We start from the raw sequence: 19643 nt of genomic DNA, 5'->3' as shown, positions 1-19643 counted from the left end.
AACTGGACATAATACTCCAGCTGAGGCCTAATCAGCACAGAGTAGAGCGGAAGAATTAATTCTTGTGTCTTATTTACAGCACTCCTGCTAATACATCCTAGAATGATGTTTGCTTCCTTTTTTTTAGCTTGGGATCCCCAGATCCCTTTCCGCAGTACTCTTTCCTAGGCAGTTATTTCCCATTTTGTGTGCAACTGATTGTTCCTTCCTAAGTGGAGTACTTTGCATTTGTCCTTATTGAATTTCATCCTATTGAACTTGTTTGGGTTTTTCATTTCTAAAATTTCTAAAATTTTAGCGTTTTGTTATCCATTTCATAAACTGATTATTCTGTGCATAAAGAAGTTTTCCTAATGTCCATTAGGTCCATTTCCCTCTGGTTTTTGAGCAAATTTCACCCATAAATAGCTTATTATTAGCCCTTGCATTTTATACACAGCAAAATCTTCTTTTTGTTTATGGCTTTTCTTGATTAGATTTGAGCAACTCAGGCATATTTTTCCTATTTAAAAAATATTTATGTGCACTGTTCTGCATTTTCTAAGTTAAATTGCCAAGGCACTTAACCATTTGGTAAAATCATTTTAACAAAACACTTTAGGGTAGAATTTAAATGGCTGTTTATTGTTGCAGGTGTTGTCTCATACTGTACATGTTGTTGAAAGATGTCTGTGTTAACGTAGCATTCAGAGAAAATAAATGCTTTTTGTAGATAATCATACAACTGCTGTAACATTCAAAATTATTTGTGCCCCAATCCTTCAAATATATAACTTGAAGCATGTGAATAGTCCCCCAAATTAAGCATATTCTTAATTTGTAGGATCAGGGCCATTGGGAATTTGGGGAATTCTTGCATTCTAAAATGGGACGTGTGCAATATATTAGTTCAGTATTGTATAGTAGTTTGCAGTATGTTTAATATTGTGATGGACCAAACTCTCAGTTCTTCCTTATCTCAAGTGCGTTTCTATGAGGGTGTGGTGGAACTGTCTCTTACTGCTGCTGAGAAGAAGGATCCTCAAGGTCTCGGACTTCATTTCTACAAAAATGGAGAACCTGATGAGGATATTGTTGGACTCCAGGCTTTCCAGGAGAGGCAAGTTTTCAGGATATACGGGCAATTTTATTCAAGGCAATTTACTCATAAGAATTTAGCAGCTGATTTGGGTGGGATGATAGATAAGCCTTCTAGAATTAAAAGCAGGATGAGAACATATTTTTCTCAGTGCGTGTTCCTTAGATATTGGTAAAATGTGCCATCTTTATTTGGGCCAAAAGCTTAATTGATTATAGGCTGTAAGATATGGTTTGGGAAAGGTTGTCTGTGATCTAACCTTTATATAATTGAATTAACCTGTAACTTGTAAAAAAAAAAAAAAAAAAAAATTGTGGATGATATTCCAGATTTTAACTGTCTCCCTTTGCAGCACTATTGTTTGGGGCAGCATTGACTCCGAGAATATCTGTAAAATGTTGGCCAGCTTTAGTCACATTACTTTTTTAATGGAAGATGTTCCATTATGAAAAATATGACCTGGGTGAGGAGTAGTATTCATAGTGTATAACCCTTAAATTATTTCTGATTGAGAATAAGCAGCCTACAAGGCCTTTGCATCCTGCCCTCCTAACTGAAAGAAAAATAGCATGTTAGCAGTTACTACTGAAGTGGGGAATTTGCACAACAAAGTATTTGTAAGAAAGATCATTCCAGAAGAGAGAGACTGCTAGTAAATTACATTGATTCAGCTGACCGGGTCCTACAAAACCTTTTCTTTTTAGTTTCAGAAATATTTTTCTAATGTATACAGCAACCTATCTTGTGGGAACAAGGATCTCACAGATATCTGTAACTTAAACTGTTCTTTCTCTTGCACCTACTTGCAGGATAAACAGTTACAAATGCATCACTGACACCCTTCAAGAACTAGTAAATCAAAGTAAAGCTGCTCCTCAGTCTCCCAGTGTACCCAAAAAGCCAGGCCCTCCAGTGTTGTCATCCGATCCCAATATGCTGAGCAATGAAGAAGCGGGACAGCATGTAAGAAATTTACAAAAGAGATATAGTCACAACTATCTTGCTTTTTAAATACTAGGCAAGGTTTAAGTTAAAAGACTACCAGTTTGTTTCCTGAGGGGTGTAAAACTTCTTATAAAAAGTTTGTACAACATATTGTTGCAAAGTAAATTAACAGAGATAAAGTCAGGACTTGAAATGAACGTGTTTCAGTATGTGAGAAGATACGGTGTTCATAAAAATTACTGAATGTTAATATAGATGTTGACACATATAAAGATGCAATGTTTGTAAACCCAGTGACAAAGACTTGGAGCTATGTATGAAATGTGAACAGTTCTGGAGTAACAGCTTTTGGCTTTTCTTCCTTTAGTTTGAACAAATGCTAAAATTGGCTCAGCGTTCAACAGATGAACTCTTCTCTATTGCTCTCTACAACTGGCTGATACAAGCTGATCTTGCAGATAAACTGCTACAGGTAAGATCATGCAAAACAAACATACTCACAAAAATATTAGGCCAAAATAGTTGATAGTAATACTGGCTAAAAACACATACACTAGGAACAGAGAAGTTTTTAAGGATGCTTTAAAAAAAAAAAAAGACTTAACTGTGGTTTATATGATTCCTGCAGATTACCTCCCCATTTCTGGAGCCGTATCTGGTGCGTATGGCCAAGGTTGATCAAAACAAAGTCCGTTATATGGATTTACTGTGGAGATACTTTGAGAAGAACAGGAACTTCAGTAATGCAGCCAGAGTGTTGGCTAAATTGGCAGACATGCATAGGTATGGACACTTTGTAATCAATGTATTATTCCTAGTATTGAGATAATAAAAGAAAAGTTAATTTGTGTAAAGACTAAACAATAAACAAAAACCTAAAATATTATTATATGAATGTCAGTTTTTAACCTGACCACTATTAGAATGATAAAATGGAAATTGTTGCATATTTTATACAAAAATAAACAAGCTACAGAATTAATGTAGCTGTGGAATATTAAAATTGTAACTTATTTACATTGTGTATTTTATTATATAGCTTTATATAATAATTGTAGAGTAGCAGAGGGAGGAATGTCTTACAGATGGGCATGTGCAAAGTGGTTATTTAGTTACACTTTGAGTCAGTGTCAGAGCCGGAGAATTTAGAAGTCCTGCTTCCTATGCTCCCTTTAGTATAACTATTTTGGGAACACACTTTTTTGACAGGATTACTGGCCTAGTGGCTAGGGGGAAGCAGTAGACATGATATCTCTTGACTTCAGTAAAGCTTTTGACACAGTTCTGAATTAGAGAGACAAGATGGGTGAGGTAATATCTTTTATTGGACTAACTTCTACTGGTGAGAGTGATGAGACGTGTGTTGATCAATAAAAGATATTACCTCACCCACCTTGTCACTCTAATATCCCGGGACTGACATGGTTACAACACCACTGCATACAACAGTTCCACATGACATTCTCATAAACAAACTAGGAAAATGCAGTTACTAAAAGCTTGGTATTATAGTACCCACAAATGGTTGAAAGACCTACTCAGGGAGTAATTATTAGTGGTTTGGTGTCAAAATGGTAAGCCATGTCTAGTGCTGTCCCGCAGGGGTCAGTCCAGTATTTTGACTTGGATAGTGGAATGGAGAGTATGCTTATTAAATTCGCAGATGACACCAAGTTGGGAGGTATTGCAAGCGCTCTGGAGGACAGGATTAGAACTCAAAATAACCTTGACAAATTAGAGAATTGGTTTGAAATCAACAAGATGAAATTAAATAAAGACATGTGCAAAGTACTACACTTAGGAAGGAAGACTCAAATGTGCAACTACAAAATTGGGAATAACAGGGTAAGTGCTAGTACTGCTGAAAAGGATCTAATGTTTATAGTTGATCACAAATTGAATGCTTCAGCAATGTGATGCAGTTGCAAAAAAGGCTAATGTTCTGGAGTGTAATAACAAAAATGTCATACGTAAGACACTGAAGGGAATAGTCACACACTGCATGGCGCTGGTGAGTCCTCAGATGGAGTACAGTGTCCAATTCTGGTCTCCACACTTTAAGAAAGATGTGGATAAATTGGGAGACTCTAGAAGAGAACAAGAAGCACGGTAAAAGGTTTAGAAATCCTGATTTATGAGGAAAGGTTTAAAAAAAAAACCAAACCTGTGTATGGTTAGTCTGGAGAGAAGAAGATTGAAGGGGGGACCTGAAAACAGTCTTTAACTATGTTAATGGCCGTTATAAAAAGAATGGTGATGAACTAACCTTCCTTTAGTGGACATGGAGAACAAGAAGTAATGGGCTTAATCTGCAGCAAGCGAGACTTAGATTAGATTTTAGGAAAAAGTTCTAACTCTATGGGGAGTTAAGCTCTGGAATAAGCTTCCAAGGAAAGTTGTGGAATCCCCATCACTGAAGGTTTTTGAAAACAGGTTGGACAAACACTTGTCACGCATGGTATAGGTTTATTTGGTCCTTTCTCAGCACAGTGGCTGTTCCAGACTTCTCAAGGTCCCTTCCTGCCCTACATTTCTAAAAGTCTATGTTCTAGGCATGTGGCTTACAGTTTGAATGTTTCTTTTACAGCACAGAAATTCCACTTCAGCAGCGTCTTGAGTATATTGCACGTGCCATTTTGAGTGCCAAGAGTTCCACTGCCATATCATCGATAGCTGCAGATGGCGAATTTCTGCATGAACTAGAAGAGAAAATGGAAGTAAGAAAAAATGAAACACCATTTTCCTTAGTTGCTATTATAGTCATGTTTGTTTATGGTACTGCCTAATGACCAACCAAGAGTGAGGGCCCGATTGTGATAGGCACTGTACAGACACAGAGCAGCACAGTCCCTTCCCTGAAGAGATTAAAATCAAATAAAGACAGACAGGTTGCGGGAATGGGCTATAGCACACAAACAGAGTGAATTGTGTAATGGCAGCAAACATCATGTTTTGGGAGGTGGGCTTCATTAAGGAGGAAATGGAAAGAAAAGTGAGAAGAGGAGGGGCCTTGGAGGGAAGGAGAATGGATGGGACAAGGGAGAAGGAGGGACAGGACAGGAGAGAAGCTATGATGAAAAGTTAATGTTTCTATTAGTATCAGTGTTAGCATAGGTCTTTTGTATTATTGGCAATTACACTATTTTTTTTTCCACTAATGTAAATGCGAAAACAAACTGTTTAGGCTGAAATGCATTGTCCCAATAAAAATCAGTAGATCCAGATGCACTCACTTTAGTAGGCCTATGTCTCTAACATATACTCATGAAATTTCTATATTCAAGTGTGTTAGAACCAATTCTAGGTTTTTCCAGGTTTCCATAGCTTTGGATGAAATGAATGACTCTTGAATTATCTTAATTTTTTAAAACTAGGTGGCTAGGATACAGCTACAAATAGAGGAAACATTACAGCGGCAATATTTCCATCATTCTTCAGTACAAGATGCAATTTCCCAGTTGGATTCTGAGCTGATGGACATCACCAAGGTGATTAGAAATAAGTTGATGTTCACCTTACTGCTCAAACTACTCATGCAAAAAAAGATGCAATATCCCACTCTTAAATATAAGCTTTTCTAATATCTGAGAATGACATATTCCATCAAATTGTTTATCAGCCATTAGCCAAAAAAAGTCTCATTGAATTCAGCGTCCTATTTTCAAAATTTATATATATTTAGAATTAGCCTGTCTAATCTTATCTTTTCATGTTTTACCTCCAATAAGTTCCTTTTTTTCTCTTTGTGTTGTCTGCTGTAAGAAACATATATTATTTACACAATGCATAGCTTCTTTGATTTTGGAGGTGTTGACTTGGCAAACATTCTAGTTTTTTCCTAGCATGCTTTAAAATTTTAAGATTGTATGGTGATACAGTGCTGACTTGATTCAATACAAATGGTCTCCATGAAATATCTGTCAATAGCTATTAAAATGCACCATCTATTTTGACTTAGTTTCACTTTGTGTATGTTGCATGTTAATGAATAACTGTTCTATTTAATTTCACTCTGATAGTAAATCATCTTGTTTTGTCTTGACTGAAATATCAAACTCTGTCTCTTTTATTGCAGCTGTATGGTGAATTTGCTGACCCTTTCAAACTCTCAGAGTGTAAGCTTGCAATTATACATTGTGCAGGTCATTCAGATCCTATTTTGGTGCAGACTCTTTGGCAAGAAATAATTGAGAAAGGTAAGTCTGGACAGACTGGGAGCTTAGAAATATAGAATAACTGATAATGAAAGCATTTAGTGCCAGTGATCTTGTGCTGCTGTTAGTATCCTATCCTCATGAGATATTAAGTAAATCTTTTAGGAATATTCTGCGCTTTACTTCGTTGAATGTGAAACCTAAATATTAACTTCAGAGCTTAGGAATTTTGTAAAAATTCAAAGGTTTATTATTTAAACAAAAGAACAGTAGAAGTCCTCATCCTCTGCACTCACATGGAGCTTGTTTTGAGATTGGGGCTTGAGTCAGTTTGTATTGCAGCAGTAGAAGTACATTTTCTTCCAGTTGTGGACATGGCAGTTCAATCATTCTAAAGATTTAGAAGCTGGGTTAATAGTGAGTGGAATGCAGCTGTGTGAATCAAACACAGACATGTTATAACATAAGTAAGAAAAAAAGCACTTATTTTCCATTATAATAATAAATACGTTCATTTGTTAGTAGCATTATCTGTTTACACAATATTTTTTTTAAATGGCTTTATTAAGTGATATGTTGAAATTGAACTGTGCTTGGGTTTTTGAGCCTGCCTATTAATTCAGTAATGTTAACATGATTGTTTCCAGTGCCTAACGGAAGGTAGAAATCAAACATTTGTACAAACAAACCTTAGGATGATTTACATGTACATGTGACTTGAATAACCCACATTATAGATGGGCATTTTTTTACAGCACATCCTCCCACCTCATTAATCATCTTACTTCCCTTCATTGTCTTATAGAATCATAGAAATATTGGATTGGAAGGGACTAAGATAGGTTATCTAGTCCAGTCCCCTGCATGGAGGCAGGAGTAAAGTATTATCTAGACTATTCTGGACAGATATTTTGTCTAACCTGTTCTTAAAAACCTCCAATTATGAAGATTCCACAACCTCCATATGTAGTTTGTTCCAGTGCTTAACTATCCTTCTCAGTTAGGAATTTTTCCTAATCTCTAGCCTAAACCTCCCTTGCTGCAATCTAAGCCACCTACTACTTGTCCGATTCTCAGTGGATAAGAAGAACAATTTAAAACCCTCCTCTTTATAACAACCTTTTGCCCTACTTGAAAACTGTCATCATGTCCCACCTCAGTCTTCTCTTCTCCAGACTAAACAAACCCAGTTTTTTCAGTCTTTCCTAGTACTTCATGTTTTCTAGACCTTTAATAATTTTTGTTGCTCTCCTATGAACTTTCTCCAGTTTGTCCACATCATTCCAGAATTGTGGTGCCCAGAACTGGACACAGTACTCCAGTTGAGGCCTTATCAGTGCTGAGTAGAAGAATTACTTCTTGTTTCTTGCTTACAACACTCTTTCTAATACAACCAGGAATTATGATTGCTTTTTTGTTTTTGCTTTGCAACAGTATTACATTGTTGACTCCTATTTAGTTTGTGATCTACTAGAACACCTCCTCCCGCAACTCCCCCCAGATCCTGTACCAATTATGTGCAACCATGTCTCTCTTCAAGGAGAGTCTCGACATAATGTTCTCTGGAGACAGAAATGAGTTGCCAAATGGCAAAAGAAGATCCCTCTAGAGGGCAGAGTGTGCTACCTCCTCCACACCACTCCTACCCCCCGCTGACCCCAAACCCCTGATCACCTGCTTGGCAGAGCGGAGCTCTGTTTATGCTCCTCTTGGTTGCCATTGTACAGAGGCATTTCTAAAAGAGATGGCTTCAGAAATCCTGCAGACTTTCATCTGAAGGTTTCAGGATAAGGAAATCGTAATCAAAATGTTAAGTAAAGCTGTGCTGAGAAGGATTAAAGCCTTAAGTGAATTTAGTGTTTATGAAAGGTTGCCAGATTAACATCATGGAAACTGAAGTCTTCTGTTTATCCGAAGAAGAGGTAGAGCACTGGTTCCAGCAGTACAGGCTTCCCAACTTGGCTCTGCCAGTTTGCCTTAACCTCTATAGTGAACAAGTAGTTCACTTTCCTTGCCCATTCAGTCCTGGCTTTTATATTGGAGAGTGCCAGGAAAGTCGTGTCACAACTGTTGGTGATGCACTTTTCCACTTTGGGTATTGGATTGAAACTGCAGTTCATTTCACATAGGTCTACCAAAAGCTATTGGATAAGACTTTTTAAGATATTAAAGCCATTTGGTCATGTATATTAGTGGATTCATGCGAAATTCAAGGGAATACTAAACCTATTCATATAACATATATGCATTCATATGAAATCTGAAAGTGTATTTGCATTTCCACATGCACACATACTGACTTCCCACCAACAATAAATGTAGTTATGTGTGTGCCCTAAGAATATAAAAGTCAGGGTTAGAAAAGACTTGCTTGGAGTGTCAGTGGTAAATGCAAGTACAACACTGTAGTAATAGGTAATAGCTGTGGGTTTTTTTAATTTAATTACCCTCGGTAAACTTTAGATTTAAAGGTAGATTATCTGCCTAAATGTTCTCTTTCAGAGTTGAGTGACAGTGTGACTCTGAGCCCAACTGACAGAATGCAAGCTCTTAATCTAAAGATGGTATTGCTTGGAAAGATATACGCTGGGACACCTCGTTATTTTCCTTTAGGTAAGCAATTTAACAGAATATTTGGAAGAAAAATAGGCATTATGGCAGTGGGTTCAAAGGCCTCAAGTATTCCTTAAGCATTGAAACATACATGCTTTATTCAGTGTTTAAACTTTGTATGATGCTAATTAAAAAGCAACTAAATTTACCTGTATATATAAATGCTGGTTTTGCATATGTTAAATAAATGTTAGCTTTACATGCTGTACTTTTTATACAAGACAGAATCAAAAGAACATAGTGAAACAAATTTTTTTTTGAGATTATTGGAAAATTGCCTGTCTTTTTCTTCTGAAAAGAGAGACAATTGTAAGATTACATTTCTAAAGAAAACTATATATTTCCTCCGCTGTGATTAATTTTTAATCACTGTTTTTATATGTGAAATTTTCCCTTGTGGCTGGAACAGTAAAATGAAATCAGTTTTCATCGAGGTTTACTATTGCAAAGATGATAGTGATTGAGTTTGTTGAGTAAATTAGGGAATCCCTGATGATGGGTTTTAGGGCAGATGGCTGGTCGTTTCTTTGTTGTCTAACAGCAAGAATTTGGACAATGGGGTTGTGGTGCTTATTATCACAGTCACTTTGGTGGATGATTGGAGAGAGTGGCTAGAACAAGAGAAGAGACAAGATTCTAATGGTAAAATGTGTATTGATAATACAGATATGATATGGCAATTCTTACGTTCCTAGAACTTACCTATGATTAGTACTTTTCACCCAAAACTGCAGCTAATCTAAGTTCTGAAATGGTCTTATTTTGCTATATTCAGACCGCAGCTGAATTTATTTTTGGACAGTTACGTAAACTAGACATTGAAGGGTAGAGCGGTCTGTTTCTATTCACATACTAAGTATATGCAAAGTATGTGTTTATTTTGTACAGTTGTTAGATTCTTTATGTATCTACTTGCAATATCTATATATTTGATATATCTACAGAGGCAACTCCATAAAGTATAATATAGAGGAACTCTGTGTCCTTTATTAGATTGGGGTCTGTGTTTTCTTTTTTGAGATGCTCAAATGCCATCGTGAAGAGGATGTTTGTATAAAAACCTGCATGGATATATGTCACTCTAAGCTTTTGCAAATACTGATTTTATGTTACAGAGAGTTAAACACAGTATGGATGTGCTAGTATTATAGATAAAACAGACTAGGCTGGCTATCTAATAGCAGTGTGTTGTGCTGTCACAGGGAAAATCAGAGTTGGGCTATTGAATTTCCCTGGCCAATAGCATAGCCTGAAACTATCACAAGGACAATGTGCTAAGCCTTTAGTAACATAGTGTTGTTGCTTCTGAGTAATACCTCTTGTGATGCTCATAACAGCATCTGACTCTGGAAAGCAGCCACATCTTGCATAAGCTCTCGGCCTTAGTTTTCCCATCTGTTAATTCTGGGATAACCCTTACCCACTTTGTAAAATGCTTTGATCTCCACAGTTGAAAGGTTCTGTGTAAGGGAAGACATAACTAAACCTTGTGTAGATACCTAACATTCATTAGCTTTGTTAAACTAATATTAAAGCAAGATGGAACCTGAACAGGCAGTTCTTTGTTTTTCAGATTTCTTAGTGCAGTTTCTAGAGCAACAAGTTTGTTCTTTGAACTGGGATGTGGGATTCGTGACACACACTATGCGGGAAATTGGAGTGCCACTATCTAGGCTACTTGAAGTGTATGATCAGTTGTTCAAAGCACGGGTAAGGATAATATTTGAGCTAAAATTTTATCTTCAATATTAAATTCTAAAATTTTACATGAAAGTTAAAATGAGATCTATCAGACATTTTAATAGACCTTCGGATTTTGAAATATCTTACTAATTTAAAAAAACAAAAAACTCACTCACTGTTTCTGATCCTAGTAGGTGAGGAAAGCTATTAAACTCTGATATTCCTGTTACTTCAGCTACAGATGATCTCCTGCCTATCATAAATAGGATTAAAATTATTAGAATTTCTGCATTCAGCATGGACAACAGGTCTTGGATTCCTGAATCTGATTTTCTTCTTTCTTAGGGGTAGTTCATAATGGGAAGGTCAACAGAAACAGACAAGCTATTTCATCTTTCTTAGCTTATTAATTTCCCTGGGTTGTGACTGGCACAAAGGATAAGAATCACTTCCTGCCTTTTTAGTTCATAGTGTGTGTTTTTTCTGATTAAAGAACAAAAATAATCTATGTGGTTCATTTTGCCCTGTCACTGGCTCCAGGTGTAATCTATTGAGGGGTCCGTGCTGCTCCTGACTGGTCCTCCTCAGTTTGTCCCAGGTCAGAGCAGTTCTTGGTGTGACCGGTTGTCACCCCTGGGGTGCAGTCTGGGAGCTGTGGGAACCATGGCGCCCCTCTAAGACACACAGCTAGTTGGAGACACAGCCAGCCTCACCCAAGCCCTGTAATAACCCAACAGTAGGTAGTACCACTCACCCAAACTGGGCAACCGGAGTGCAAACAGCAGACACCGGCCAGTTTTCCAGCTCCCCAGGCATGTGCCTCCTTCCCCCCAAATATGTCCGCTCCTCCCTCAGTGTGGAGAGGAATATGCATACATGTAGTAACCAAGCTGAGATATTTCACCAGACACTTCACTTAAAGCACACTGGTTTAGGTTAAAACATAAAACAAGTTTATTAACTACAAAAAGATATTAAGCAATTATAAATGATAGCAAACAAATCAAAGCAGATTACCTAGCAAATAAACAAAACTGCAAGCTAAACCTAAAATACTAAAAATCTGACTGGTGATACAAACAGGCTTGCAGATTCTCAAGGTGCAAGCTGCACTTCCTTTTCAGCTTGAGCTCACCACCCCTGTTCCAGGTGCTTTTCCTTAGAATCTTCTCCTAGGTGTTGAGTATTGGGTAGTGAAGAACTACAGATGATGTCACTCCCTGCTTTAACATGTGGCGAGATCCCTTTATTCCAAAAACAGTTCCTAGCCTGTTTGTGGAAAAATACAGGTACCCAAAATGGAGATTAATGTCATGTGGTCTGATCACATGCCCTACTGCATCATAGCGGCATTACTGGAGCATACTCAGGAAGGCTCACCAGGTGGGGGATAACCTTCTCCTAAGGCCTATTGTTTTTCCTAATGGCCCATTACCCTGAATGGGCCCTTCACAACCAGCTGTCTAGGCTGGAAGCGTTTTGCACAGTGGGTGATCATAGAATCATGGAATATCAGGGTTGGAAGGGACCTCAGGTCGTCGTCTAGTCCCACTCCCTGCTCAAAGCAGGACCAATCCCCTACTAAATCATCCTAGCCAGGGCTTTGTCAGGCCTGACCTTAAAAACCTTTAAGGAAGGAGATTCCACCACCTCCCTAGGTAACCCATTCCAGTGTTTCACCACCCTCCTAGTGAAATAGTTGTTCCTAATATCCAACCTAAACCTCCCCCACTGCAACTTGAGACCATTACTCTTTGTTCTGTCAGCTGGTACCATTGAGAACAGTCTAGATCCATCCTCTGTGGAACCCCCTTTCAGGTAGTTGAAAGCAGCTATCAAATCCCCCCCCTCATTCGTCTCTTCTTCAGACTAAATAATCCCAATTTCCTCAGCCTCGCCTCATAAGTCATTTGCTCCAGCCCCCTGATAATTTTTGTTGCCCTCTGCTGGACTCTTTCCAATTTTTCCACATCCTTCTTGTAGTGTGGGGCCCAAAACTGAACACAGTACTCCAGATGATGCCAAATAGAGGGGAATGACTACATCTGAAATACAGATACATAGTCAATATTCATAACTTCAGATACAAAAATGATGTATGCATACAAATAAGATAATCATATTCGGCAAATCATAACTTTTCCAATGACACCTCACATTACTCATCTTGTACAAAATGCATCGCAATTATGCCATAATCTTACCATCATCATCATTACTGTGATGAATATGGGGTGTAGTGTCACACTTGGGCCCATGCCTCTAATTGAGTCTAGCAGTCTCTGTTTGTGGAGGCAGCCTGCTGCAGAGCTGTCACCCCTTCTCTGTCCCAGGCCTTTTTGCCTCCCCTTTCTTTTCTGTAATCTATCCTTTATAGCAGCAGGCCTTGTTTCCTCTATTGGCTGCAGCTGTGGGTGCCTGTCTCCATAATTGGGAGCTGTGGCAGCTGCATGGAGGTGTAGTAAAGCTGCTTCCCTGTAAACAGGAGAGGCTTTCCTCACCTTTCTGTCTATGCTCAGTATGGTGTTTGTAGTCCCCATTACATATCCATATCCTTACCAAACTATTCAGTAAAGAGTGTGTTGGAATTATACAAAGTCTAATATTTACAATACTGTTTGATGAATGTCATGCGTTTTATATTTTCAGTAGTGGAAACCCATGCAAGTGAAACTAACATCCAGTTTTCACTTTTTTTCATTCTTTTGCTGTAATACTGCAATATTTTAAATGTTTGATTTAACACAATTTTTATGTACTGACATCCTCTACATTTCCCTATTGATGAATCAGAATTAACTTAATACTGCCTCTCTAATTTGATTATAATCTTCTTTTAGGACCCATACTGGAGTAGAATGAAAAAGCCTTTACACCTTTTGGAATGTATTCATGTATTATTATCAGGATATGTACAAGACCCCAACAAAGTGCTTAACTTTGAGAGGTAACTATAAACAAGTGTTCTGCAAAACTTAAAAATATACTCTCAAGTTATTTGTTTTGGAAGCTCCAAAGCCCTTTGAGTCACTGATTTTTAAATCCAACTCAAGGTAGAGTCACCAAAAGTCATTGTTACTCTTACTCTGTTGTTCAGAGGTATGTATTGGGTAGCAGTTCCAATTTTAGGTGATGGGGGTTTTAATTATTATTATGGTGCTTGTTTTTAAACAAATTGTGTCTGACTTTTAAGTAAATGTTTGTAGTTCTTTAAAAATGTGGACTCCCTCGAATTAGATCAAAAATTGGCTGCCTCTTGAAGCTTCATGTTCAAGGATCAGATTCACAGTGATTGTGGTAAATTTTTAGTGGCAACTGGCCCTCTCTACAAACAACTTTCAACCTGTATGGTACACTTAGGGTATTTTTGGTGTATATTCTATAAACCTATTTTCAATTTTATACTTGTCAACTATTGATGGAGCTTGACTAAAATCCAGGTATGTGAAGAATGTACTTAAGTGTGAGATGAAATCTTGACCCCATTGCTGTAATGGGAAGTTTTACTATTGACTTAACTGGGGTTAGGATTTTACCTATGGAGTATGAATTCTTCTACCCTTGGAAACAGACTCATAGACTTTAAGGTCAGAAGGGACCATTACAATCTTCTAGTCTGACCTCCTGCACAATGCAGGCCACAGAATCTCACCCACCCACTGCTGTAACAAACCCCTGACCTATGTCTGAGCTATTGAAGTCCTCAACTTGTGGTTTAAACACTTCAAGGTGCAGATAATCCTCCAGCAAGTGCCCTGTGCCCCATGCTGCAGAGGAAGGTGAAAAACCCCCAGGGCCTCTGCCAATCTGCCCTGGAGGAAAATTCCTTCCTGACCCCAAATATGGCGATCAGCTAAATCCTGAGCATGTGGGCAAGACTCACCAGCCAGACATCCATGAAAGAATTCTCTGTAGTAACTCAGATCCCACCCCATCTAACAGCCCATCACAGGCCATGGGGCATATTTACCGCTAATAGCCAAAGATCAATCAATTGCCAAAATTAGGCTATCCCATCATACCATCCCCTCCATAAATGTATCAAGCTTAGTCTTGAAGCCAGATATGTCTTTTGCCTCCATTGCTCCCCTTGGAAGGCTATTCCAGAATGTCACTCCTCTGATGGTTCAAGTCTAAACTTCCTGATGGCCAGTTTATATTAATTTGTTCTTGTGTCCACATTGGTACTGAGCAGGGCCGGCTCCAGACCCCAGCGCACCAAGCGCGCGCTTGGGGCGACGTCCAGCGGGAGGGCGGCAGGCGGCTCCGGTGGACCTCCCGCAGATGTGCCTGCGGAGGGTCCGCTGGTCCCGCGGCTTTAGTGAAGCATCCGCAGGCATGCCTGCGAGAGGTCCACCGGAGCCGCGGGACCGGCGACTGCCAGAGCGCCCCCCTACTTGAGGCGGCGCAAATCCTAGAGCCACCCCTGGTACTGAGCTTAAATAATTCCTCTCCCTCCCTGTTATTTATCCCTCTATTTATAGAGAGCAGTCATATCTCCCCTCAGCCTTCTTTTGGTTAGGCTACACAAGCCAAGCTCCTTGAATCTCCTTTCATAAGACAGGTTTTCCATTCCTCGGATCATCCTAGAGCCCTTCTCTGTACCTGTTCAAGTTTGAATTCATCCTCCTTAAACATGGGAGACCAGAACTGCACACAATATTTCAGATGAGGTCTCACCCGTGCCTTGTATAACAGTACTAATACCTCCTTATCTCTGCTGGAAATACCTCGCCTGATGCATCCCAAGACTGCATTAGTTTTTTTTCACAGCCATATCACATTGGTGGCTCATAGTCATCCTGTGATCAACCAATACTCCGAGGTCCTTCTCCTCCTCTGTTACTTCTAAGGGTATGGCTACACTTACGGTTTGCAGCGCTGGTAGTTTGCAGCGCTGGTCATCCAGCTGTGTAGGAGCAGCGCTGGTGTGTGGCCACACTCACAGCTACCAGCGCTGGTGTGTGGCCACATTTGCAGCATTAGCAGCGCTGCTGGGAGTGATGCATTATGGGCAGCTATCCCAGCATTCAAGTGGCCGCAACGTGCTTTTCAAAAGGGGGGTGGAGTGGGGTCTAGTGTGACGAGGAGCGGGGGGAGAGAGAGAGGGGATTTTTGGAGCCAACACTGTGTGTTTAGCTTCCTGACTTGAAAAATCAGAACATGTTTCCAACCCCTTAGTCTTAACTCTTAATTGCAAACAGCCTGCAGCCAACACGACTCCCCGCTGTTTCATTCCCTCCCTGCCTGCAATCTCATTTGATTGTTTACAGCCAGGTACAGATGATCACAGCAAACAGGAGCTCTGTTTGTTTTTTAGATAAGCGGCAACGGCAACGGAGCTCCGCACGGAGCTCGTTCACAACAAAACAAAGAGAGGCTGCATAACAAAACAAAGAGAGTAATTTATAAAAGCATTCTGGGATACACCTTATACCCTGGAGGCCAATCACAGCGCTGGTGTGTGGCCACACTTGATGACCAGCGCTGCAGCACCAGCGCTGGAATCCTTATTCCCCATGCTGAGTGAGGTGTACGGCCAGCGCTGCAGCCAGGGAGTTGCAGCGCTGGAAGTGCCCTGCAGGTGTGGCCACTTACTAATTGCAGCGCTGATGGAGGCTTTCCAGCGCTGCAAATCGCCAGTGTAGCCATACCCTCTGTGATGCATTCCCAGTTTATAACAAAAATTCTTGTTGTTAATCCCTAAATGCATGACCTTGCACTTTTCACTATTTAATTTCATCCTATTACTATTACTCCAGTTTACAAGGTCGTCCAGATCTTCCTGTAGGATATCCCGGTCCCTCTCTGTATTGGCAATACCTCCCAGCTTCGTGTCATCTGCAAACTTTATTAGCACATAAATAGTTCCTTTGGAACAGGGTTCAGGCACATTGGCAGGACAGTGGAGGGAAGCTTGCAGTAAATCTGTCTATGCAATGCCCATTCTGGGAAATGAGGACTATTTTCCAGGACTGACAATCCAGCATCTTTTTACAAGCATAGGATTTCAATTAAATGAATAAAATAAGAAAAGCATATTTTTAATTTTAGGCTTCCCCTTCCTGCTGTTGAATCATGCTTTTATCTGATTATTTTCAGTTTTTCCATTCCATTTTGTATGTGTAAATGTGCTTTTCTTTACAAAGTTTACATTCATGTTCACAAATTTAACTGAATAAAACTAGTTGTTTGTTTCCTAACAAGTCAGCATAGTTCTTCTGAGGCATCCCTGAGTGAAGGGGTACTTCTAAATTCATTTATTGTTATTTATTAGATAAAAATACTAGAAATTATTCAAACAAATATTTCACTCCTGAACTGACAAGAGTTACAAATTTGGTTTTTGAATTACTGCAACTATTAAAACTCAGGTGAATAGAAATGATTTAACAAGTTCCCTGTATACTTCAGTCACAAACGTTAGATTTAAAATATTTGCTTTTCATTTAACTATGTGTTAGAAAATTTAAAGTTAGCAGATTTGGGGTTTTGTTGTTTACAGATTATTCCATTACTATCTGAAGGAATCCTACTTCCTTTTCTTACATGGATTTTAATAAACAAAAGCAAAATGAGTTTTCTTGACAATTTTTTTTCTTCTTTACAGACGACGATTCACAAATGTATGTTTGGATGCTGTCAGTTGCTACCTTGTTGAACTTCAGTCTATGAGCCCTACACTAACAGTGCAGACCACTATTGGGAATTTTAAATCCCTACAGGCTAAATTAGAACGGCTGCATTGACTAATATGATAAAGAACTGTTAGTCCAGAGAAAATGACTTGTTAAATGGAAGCTCAGATGTCTGCACTGGAATCTGGAAGAACAAATGCTCAGAAGGAAGTAGGGGAAAATTAAAGTTCCTGCTGCAATTATTTGTGTGTTCTATGTTCTTACTAATCTACAGTTATCTACCAATAGTAGACTGTATATTTGCCAAATTATTAATTTCTTTTGCTACCACCGCATTTTTCTAACAATGGAAAACTTTTTATACTGCTGAAATAAGATACTTTGTATAATTGCTCCCTTGAGGATTAAATGTATTTGGAAAACATTTTTTCTTTTTCTTTTTTTTTTTTTTTTACTAAACATAACTTACATAATGCAGTGGAGGAAGTAGTGGGGTGCAATATCAAAAGTGATCATACTGTATGTTCTTTGTAGCTTATTGACAAATATGAAAAACATGAAGAGAAGGTACTGGCAGGCGGCAAGAAGAAGAGAATTACAAATTGGAGAAAAGTTGTCTAGCTGGCCTCAGACCTGGTTATACCTAGGGTTAGCAACACAATCTTAAAACTATCTCTGTACATGATCAATCATAGATTAGAATCATAGATTATTAGGGTTGGAAGCAGGGCCGGCTCCAGAGCCCAGCGGAGCAAGCACCCGCCTGGGGCGGCCCTTTCCCGGGGGGGCGGCAGGCTGGGCCGGCGGACCTGCCGCAGTCATGCCTGCGGGAGGTCCACCGGAGCCCCGGGAGCAGCGGACCTGCCGCAGGCATGACTGCGGAGGGGACGCTCGGCCGGCGGCTCCAGTGGACCTCCCGCAGGCATGACTGCGGACGGTTCGCTGGTCCCGCGGCTCGGCTGGACCTCCCGCAGGCATGCCTGTGGCAGCTCAACCGGAGCCGCCGGACCAGCGAACCGCCCGCAGCTGCGGGAGGTCCAGCCGAGCGACCAGCGGACCCTCCGCAGTCATGCCTGCGGGAGGTCCGCTGCTCCCGCGGCTCCGGGGCGCCTCCCGGGCATGACTGCTTGGGGCGGCCAAATTTGTAGAGCCGCCCCTGGTTGGAAGGGACCTCAAGAGATCATCTAGTCCAACCCCCTGCTCAAAGCAGGACCAATCCCCAATCGGCCCCCTCAAGGATTGAACTCACAACCCTGGGTTTAGCAGGCCAATGCTCAAACCACTGAGCTATCCCTCCCTAACCTTTTGATAAAGACAATATGTTCCATGCCTACTATTTGCACAAAAATTGCCACCATAATAGAATTATTAGGACTATATTTCAAAAACTAACAACATAATTTGCTTGATTTGGATTTGGAAAAAAAATACACTAATAGAAGCCCAGCAAACATTGTCTCCCATCTTTTTCCTTAGTATAAGTTATGCTTACAAGCCCAGGCAAAACTCTCCAGGAGCAGAGGGGCAGTTCACCCCTCATCAGGACATGTATGGGACAAGCCCAGCCCAGCCTCACAGGAACAAAGGACACTGGCCTACAAAGGGGCAAAGGATCTGTTGGACTCTCAAGTGAGTCACCCCCCTTCCCTTGGTCAGTTTAGGACTACAATGAGGTAATGCTCACCTGACTCTGAAGTGGGGGGGCAAAGTCAAGGGGGAAGAAAGAACATGATAAAAGGGAGAGACATTTGCCATGCTCTCTCTCTTCCACCTCCATCTACAGCCACCACCACACACTGACTGAAGCGCTGATCAAAGGGGAGAGCCTGGCTGAAGGGCAACCAGCCAGCCTGTGGTGAGAAGCATCTAAGTTTGTACGGGCACTGAAAGTGCTACGATCAGCTTAGAATGCATTTTGCTTTTATTTCATTTGACGAAATCTTGTGCTTTGACTTATAATCACTTAAAATCTATCTTTTGTAGTTAATAAATTTGTTTATTCTACCCGAAGCAGCGTGTTTGGTTTGAAGTGTGTCAGAGGCTCCCCTTGGGATAATAAGCCTGGTACATATCCATTTCTTTGTTAAATTGATGAACTCATATAAGCTTGCAGCATCCAGCAGGCATAACTGGACACTGCAAGATGGAGGTTCTTAGGGTTGTGTCTAGGACCGGAGATAGTGGCTAGTATCATTCAGTTGCACAATCCAAGCAGCGGCTGGCCAAAAGTGCTCACTCACGTAGCTGGGAGCAGCTTACGTGCTAGAGGCTGTGTGAGAAGAGCCCAGGAGTCGGGGTTCTCACAGCAGAGCAGGGTAAGGCTGGCTCCCAGAATCGAGGATTGAAGTGACCCAGCAGAACACTGGTCCAGATAACACCAGGGGAATGTCACACCTACCCATCTCCCAGGAGGAATGGGACCCAGTGAGGAAGGATTCTGAGGCATAACTCTTGAGATGGCTCCAGGCCCTAAGGAAGGCTAGCCACAAAAAGCCTCACCAAAGTCAAAGTACAGCTTCTATGCTCCCAAAG

The 19643-nt window shown here is 40.2% G+C and overlaps 1 protein-coding gene across 1 annotated transcript in view; it reads left to right on the top strand.

Moving 5' to 3' along the window:
* The window catches only part of NUP155 (nucleoporin 155), a 57900-nt gene extending 40365 nt beyond the window's left edge, over nucleotides 1-17535 (top strand). Inside the window, exons 25-35 of the mRNA XM_045020962.1 lie at nucleotides 964-1099; nucleotides 1888-2041; nucleotides 2391-2495; nucleotides 2652-2806; nucleotides 4611-4740; nucleotides 5398-5511; nucleotides 6099-6219; nucleotides 8680-8790; nucleotides 10364-10500; nucleotides 13314-13420; nucleotides 17084-17535. Coding sequence (XP_044876897.1) covers nucleotides 964-1099; nucleotides 1888-2041; nucleotides 2391-2495; nucleotides 2652-2806; nucleotides 4611-4740; nucleotides 5398-5511; nucleotides 6099-6219; nucleotides 8680-8790; nucleotides 10364-10500; nucleotides 13314-13420; nucleotides 17084-17222 — 1409 coding nt within the window. The 3' untranslated portion in view covers nucleotides 17223-17535. The remainder of the gene's footprint in view (nucleotides 1-963; nucleotides 1100-1887; nucleotides 2042-2390; nucleotides 2496-2651; nucleotides 2807-4610; nucleotides 4741-5397; nucleotides 5512-6098; nucleotides 6220-8679; nucleotides 8791-10363; nucleotides 10501-13313; nucleotides 13421-17083) is intronic.
* The last annotated feature ends 2108 nt before the right edge of the window (nucleotides 17536-19643 follow it).

Source organism: Mauremys mutica, chromosome 6 (genome assembly GCF_020497125.1).
Source record: "Mauremys mutica isolate MM-2020 ecotype Southern chromosome 6, ASM2049712v1, whole genome shotgun sequence".
NCBI classification, from domain to species: Eukaryota; Metazoa; Chordata; order Testudines; family Geoemydidae; genus Mauremys; species Mauremys mutica.
Note: the sequence above shows the minus strand (reverse complement) of the source record. Positions and strands in the feature narration are given on the sequence as shown.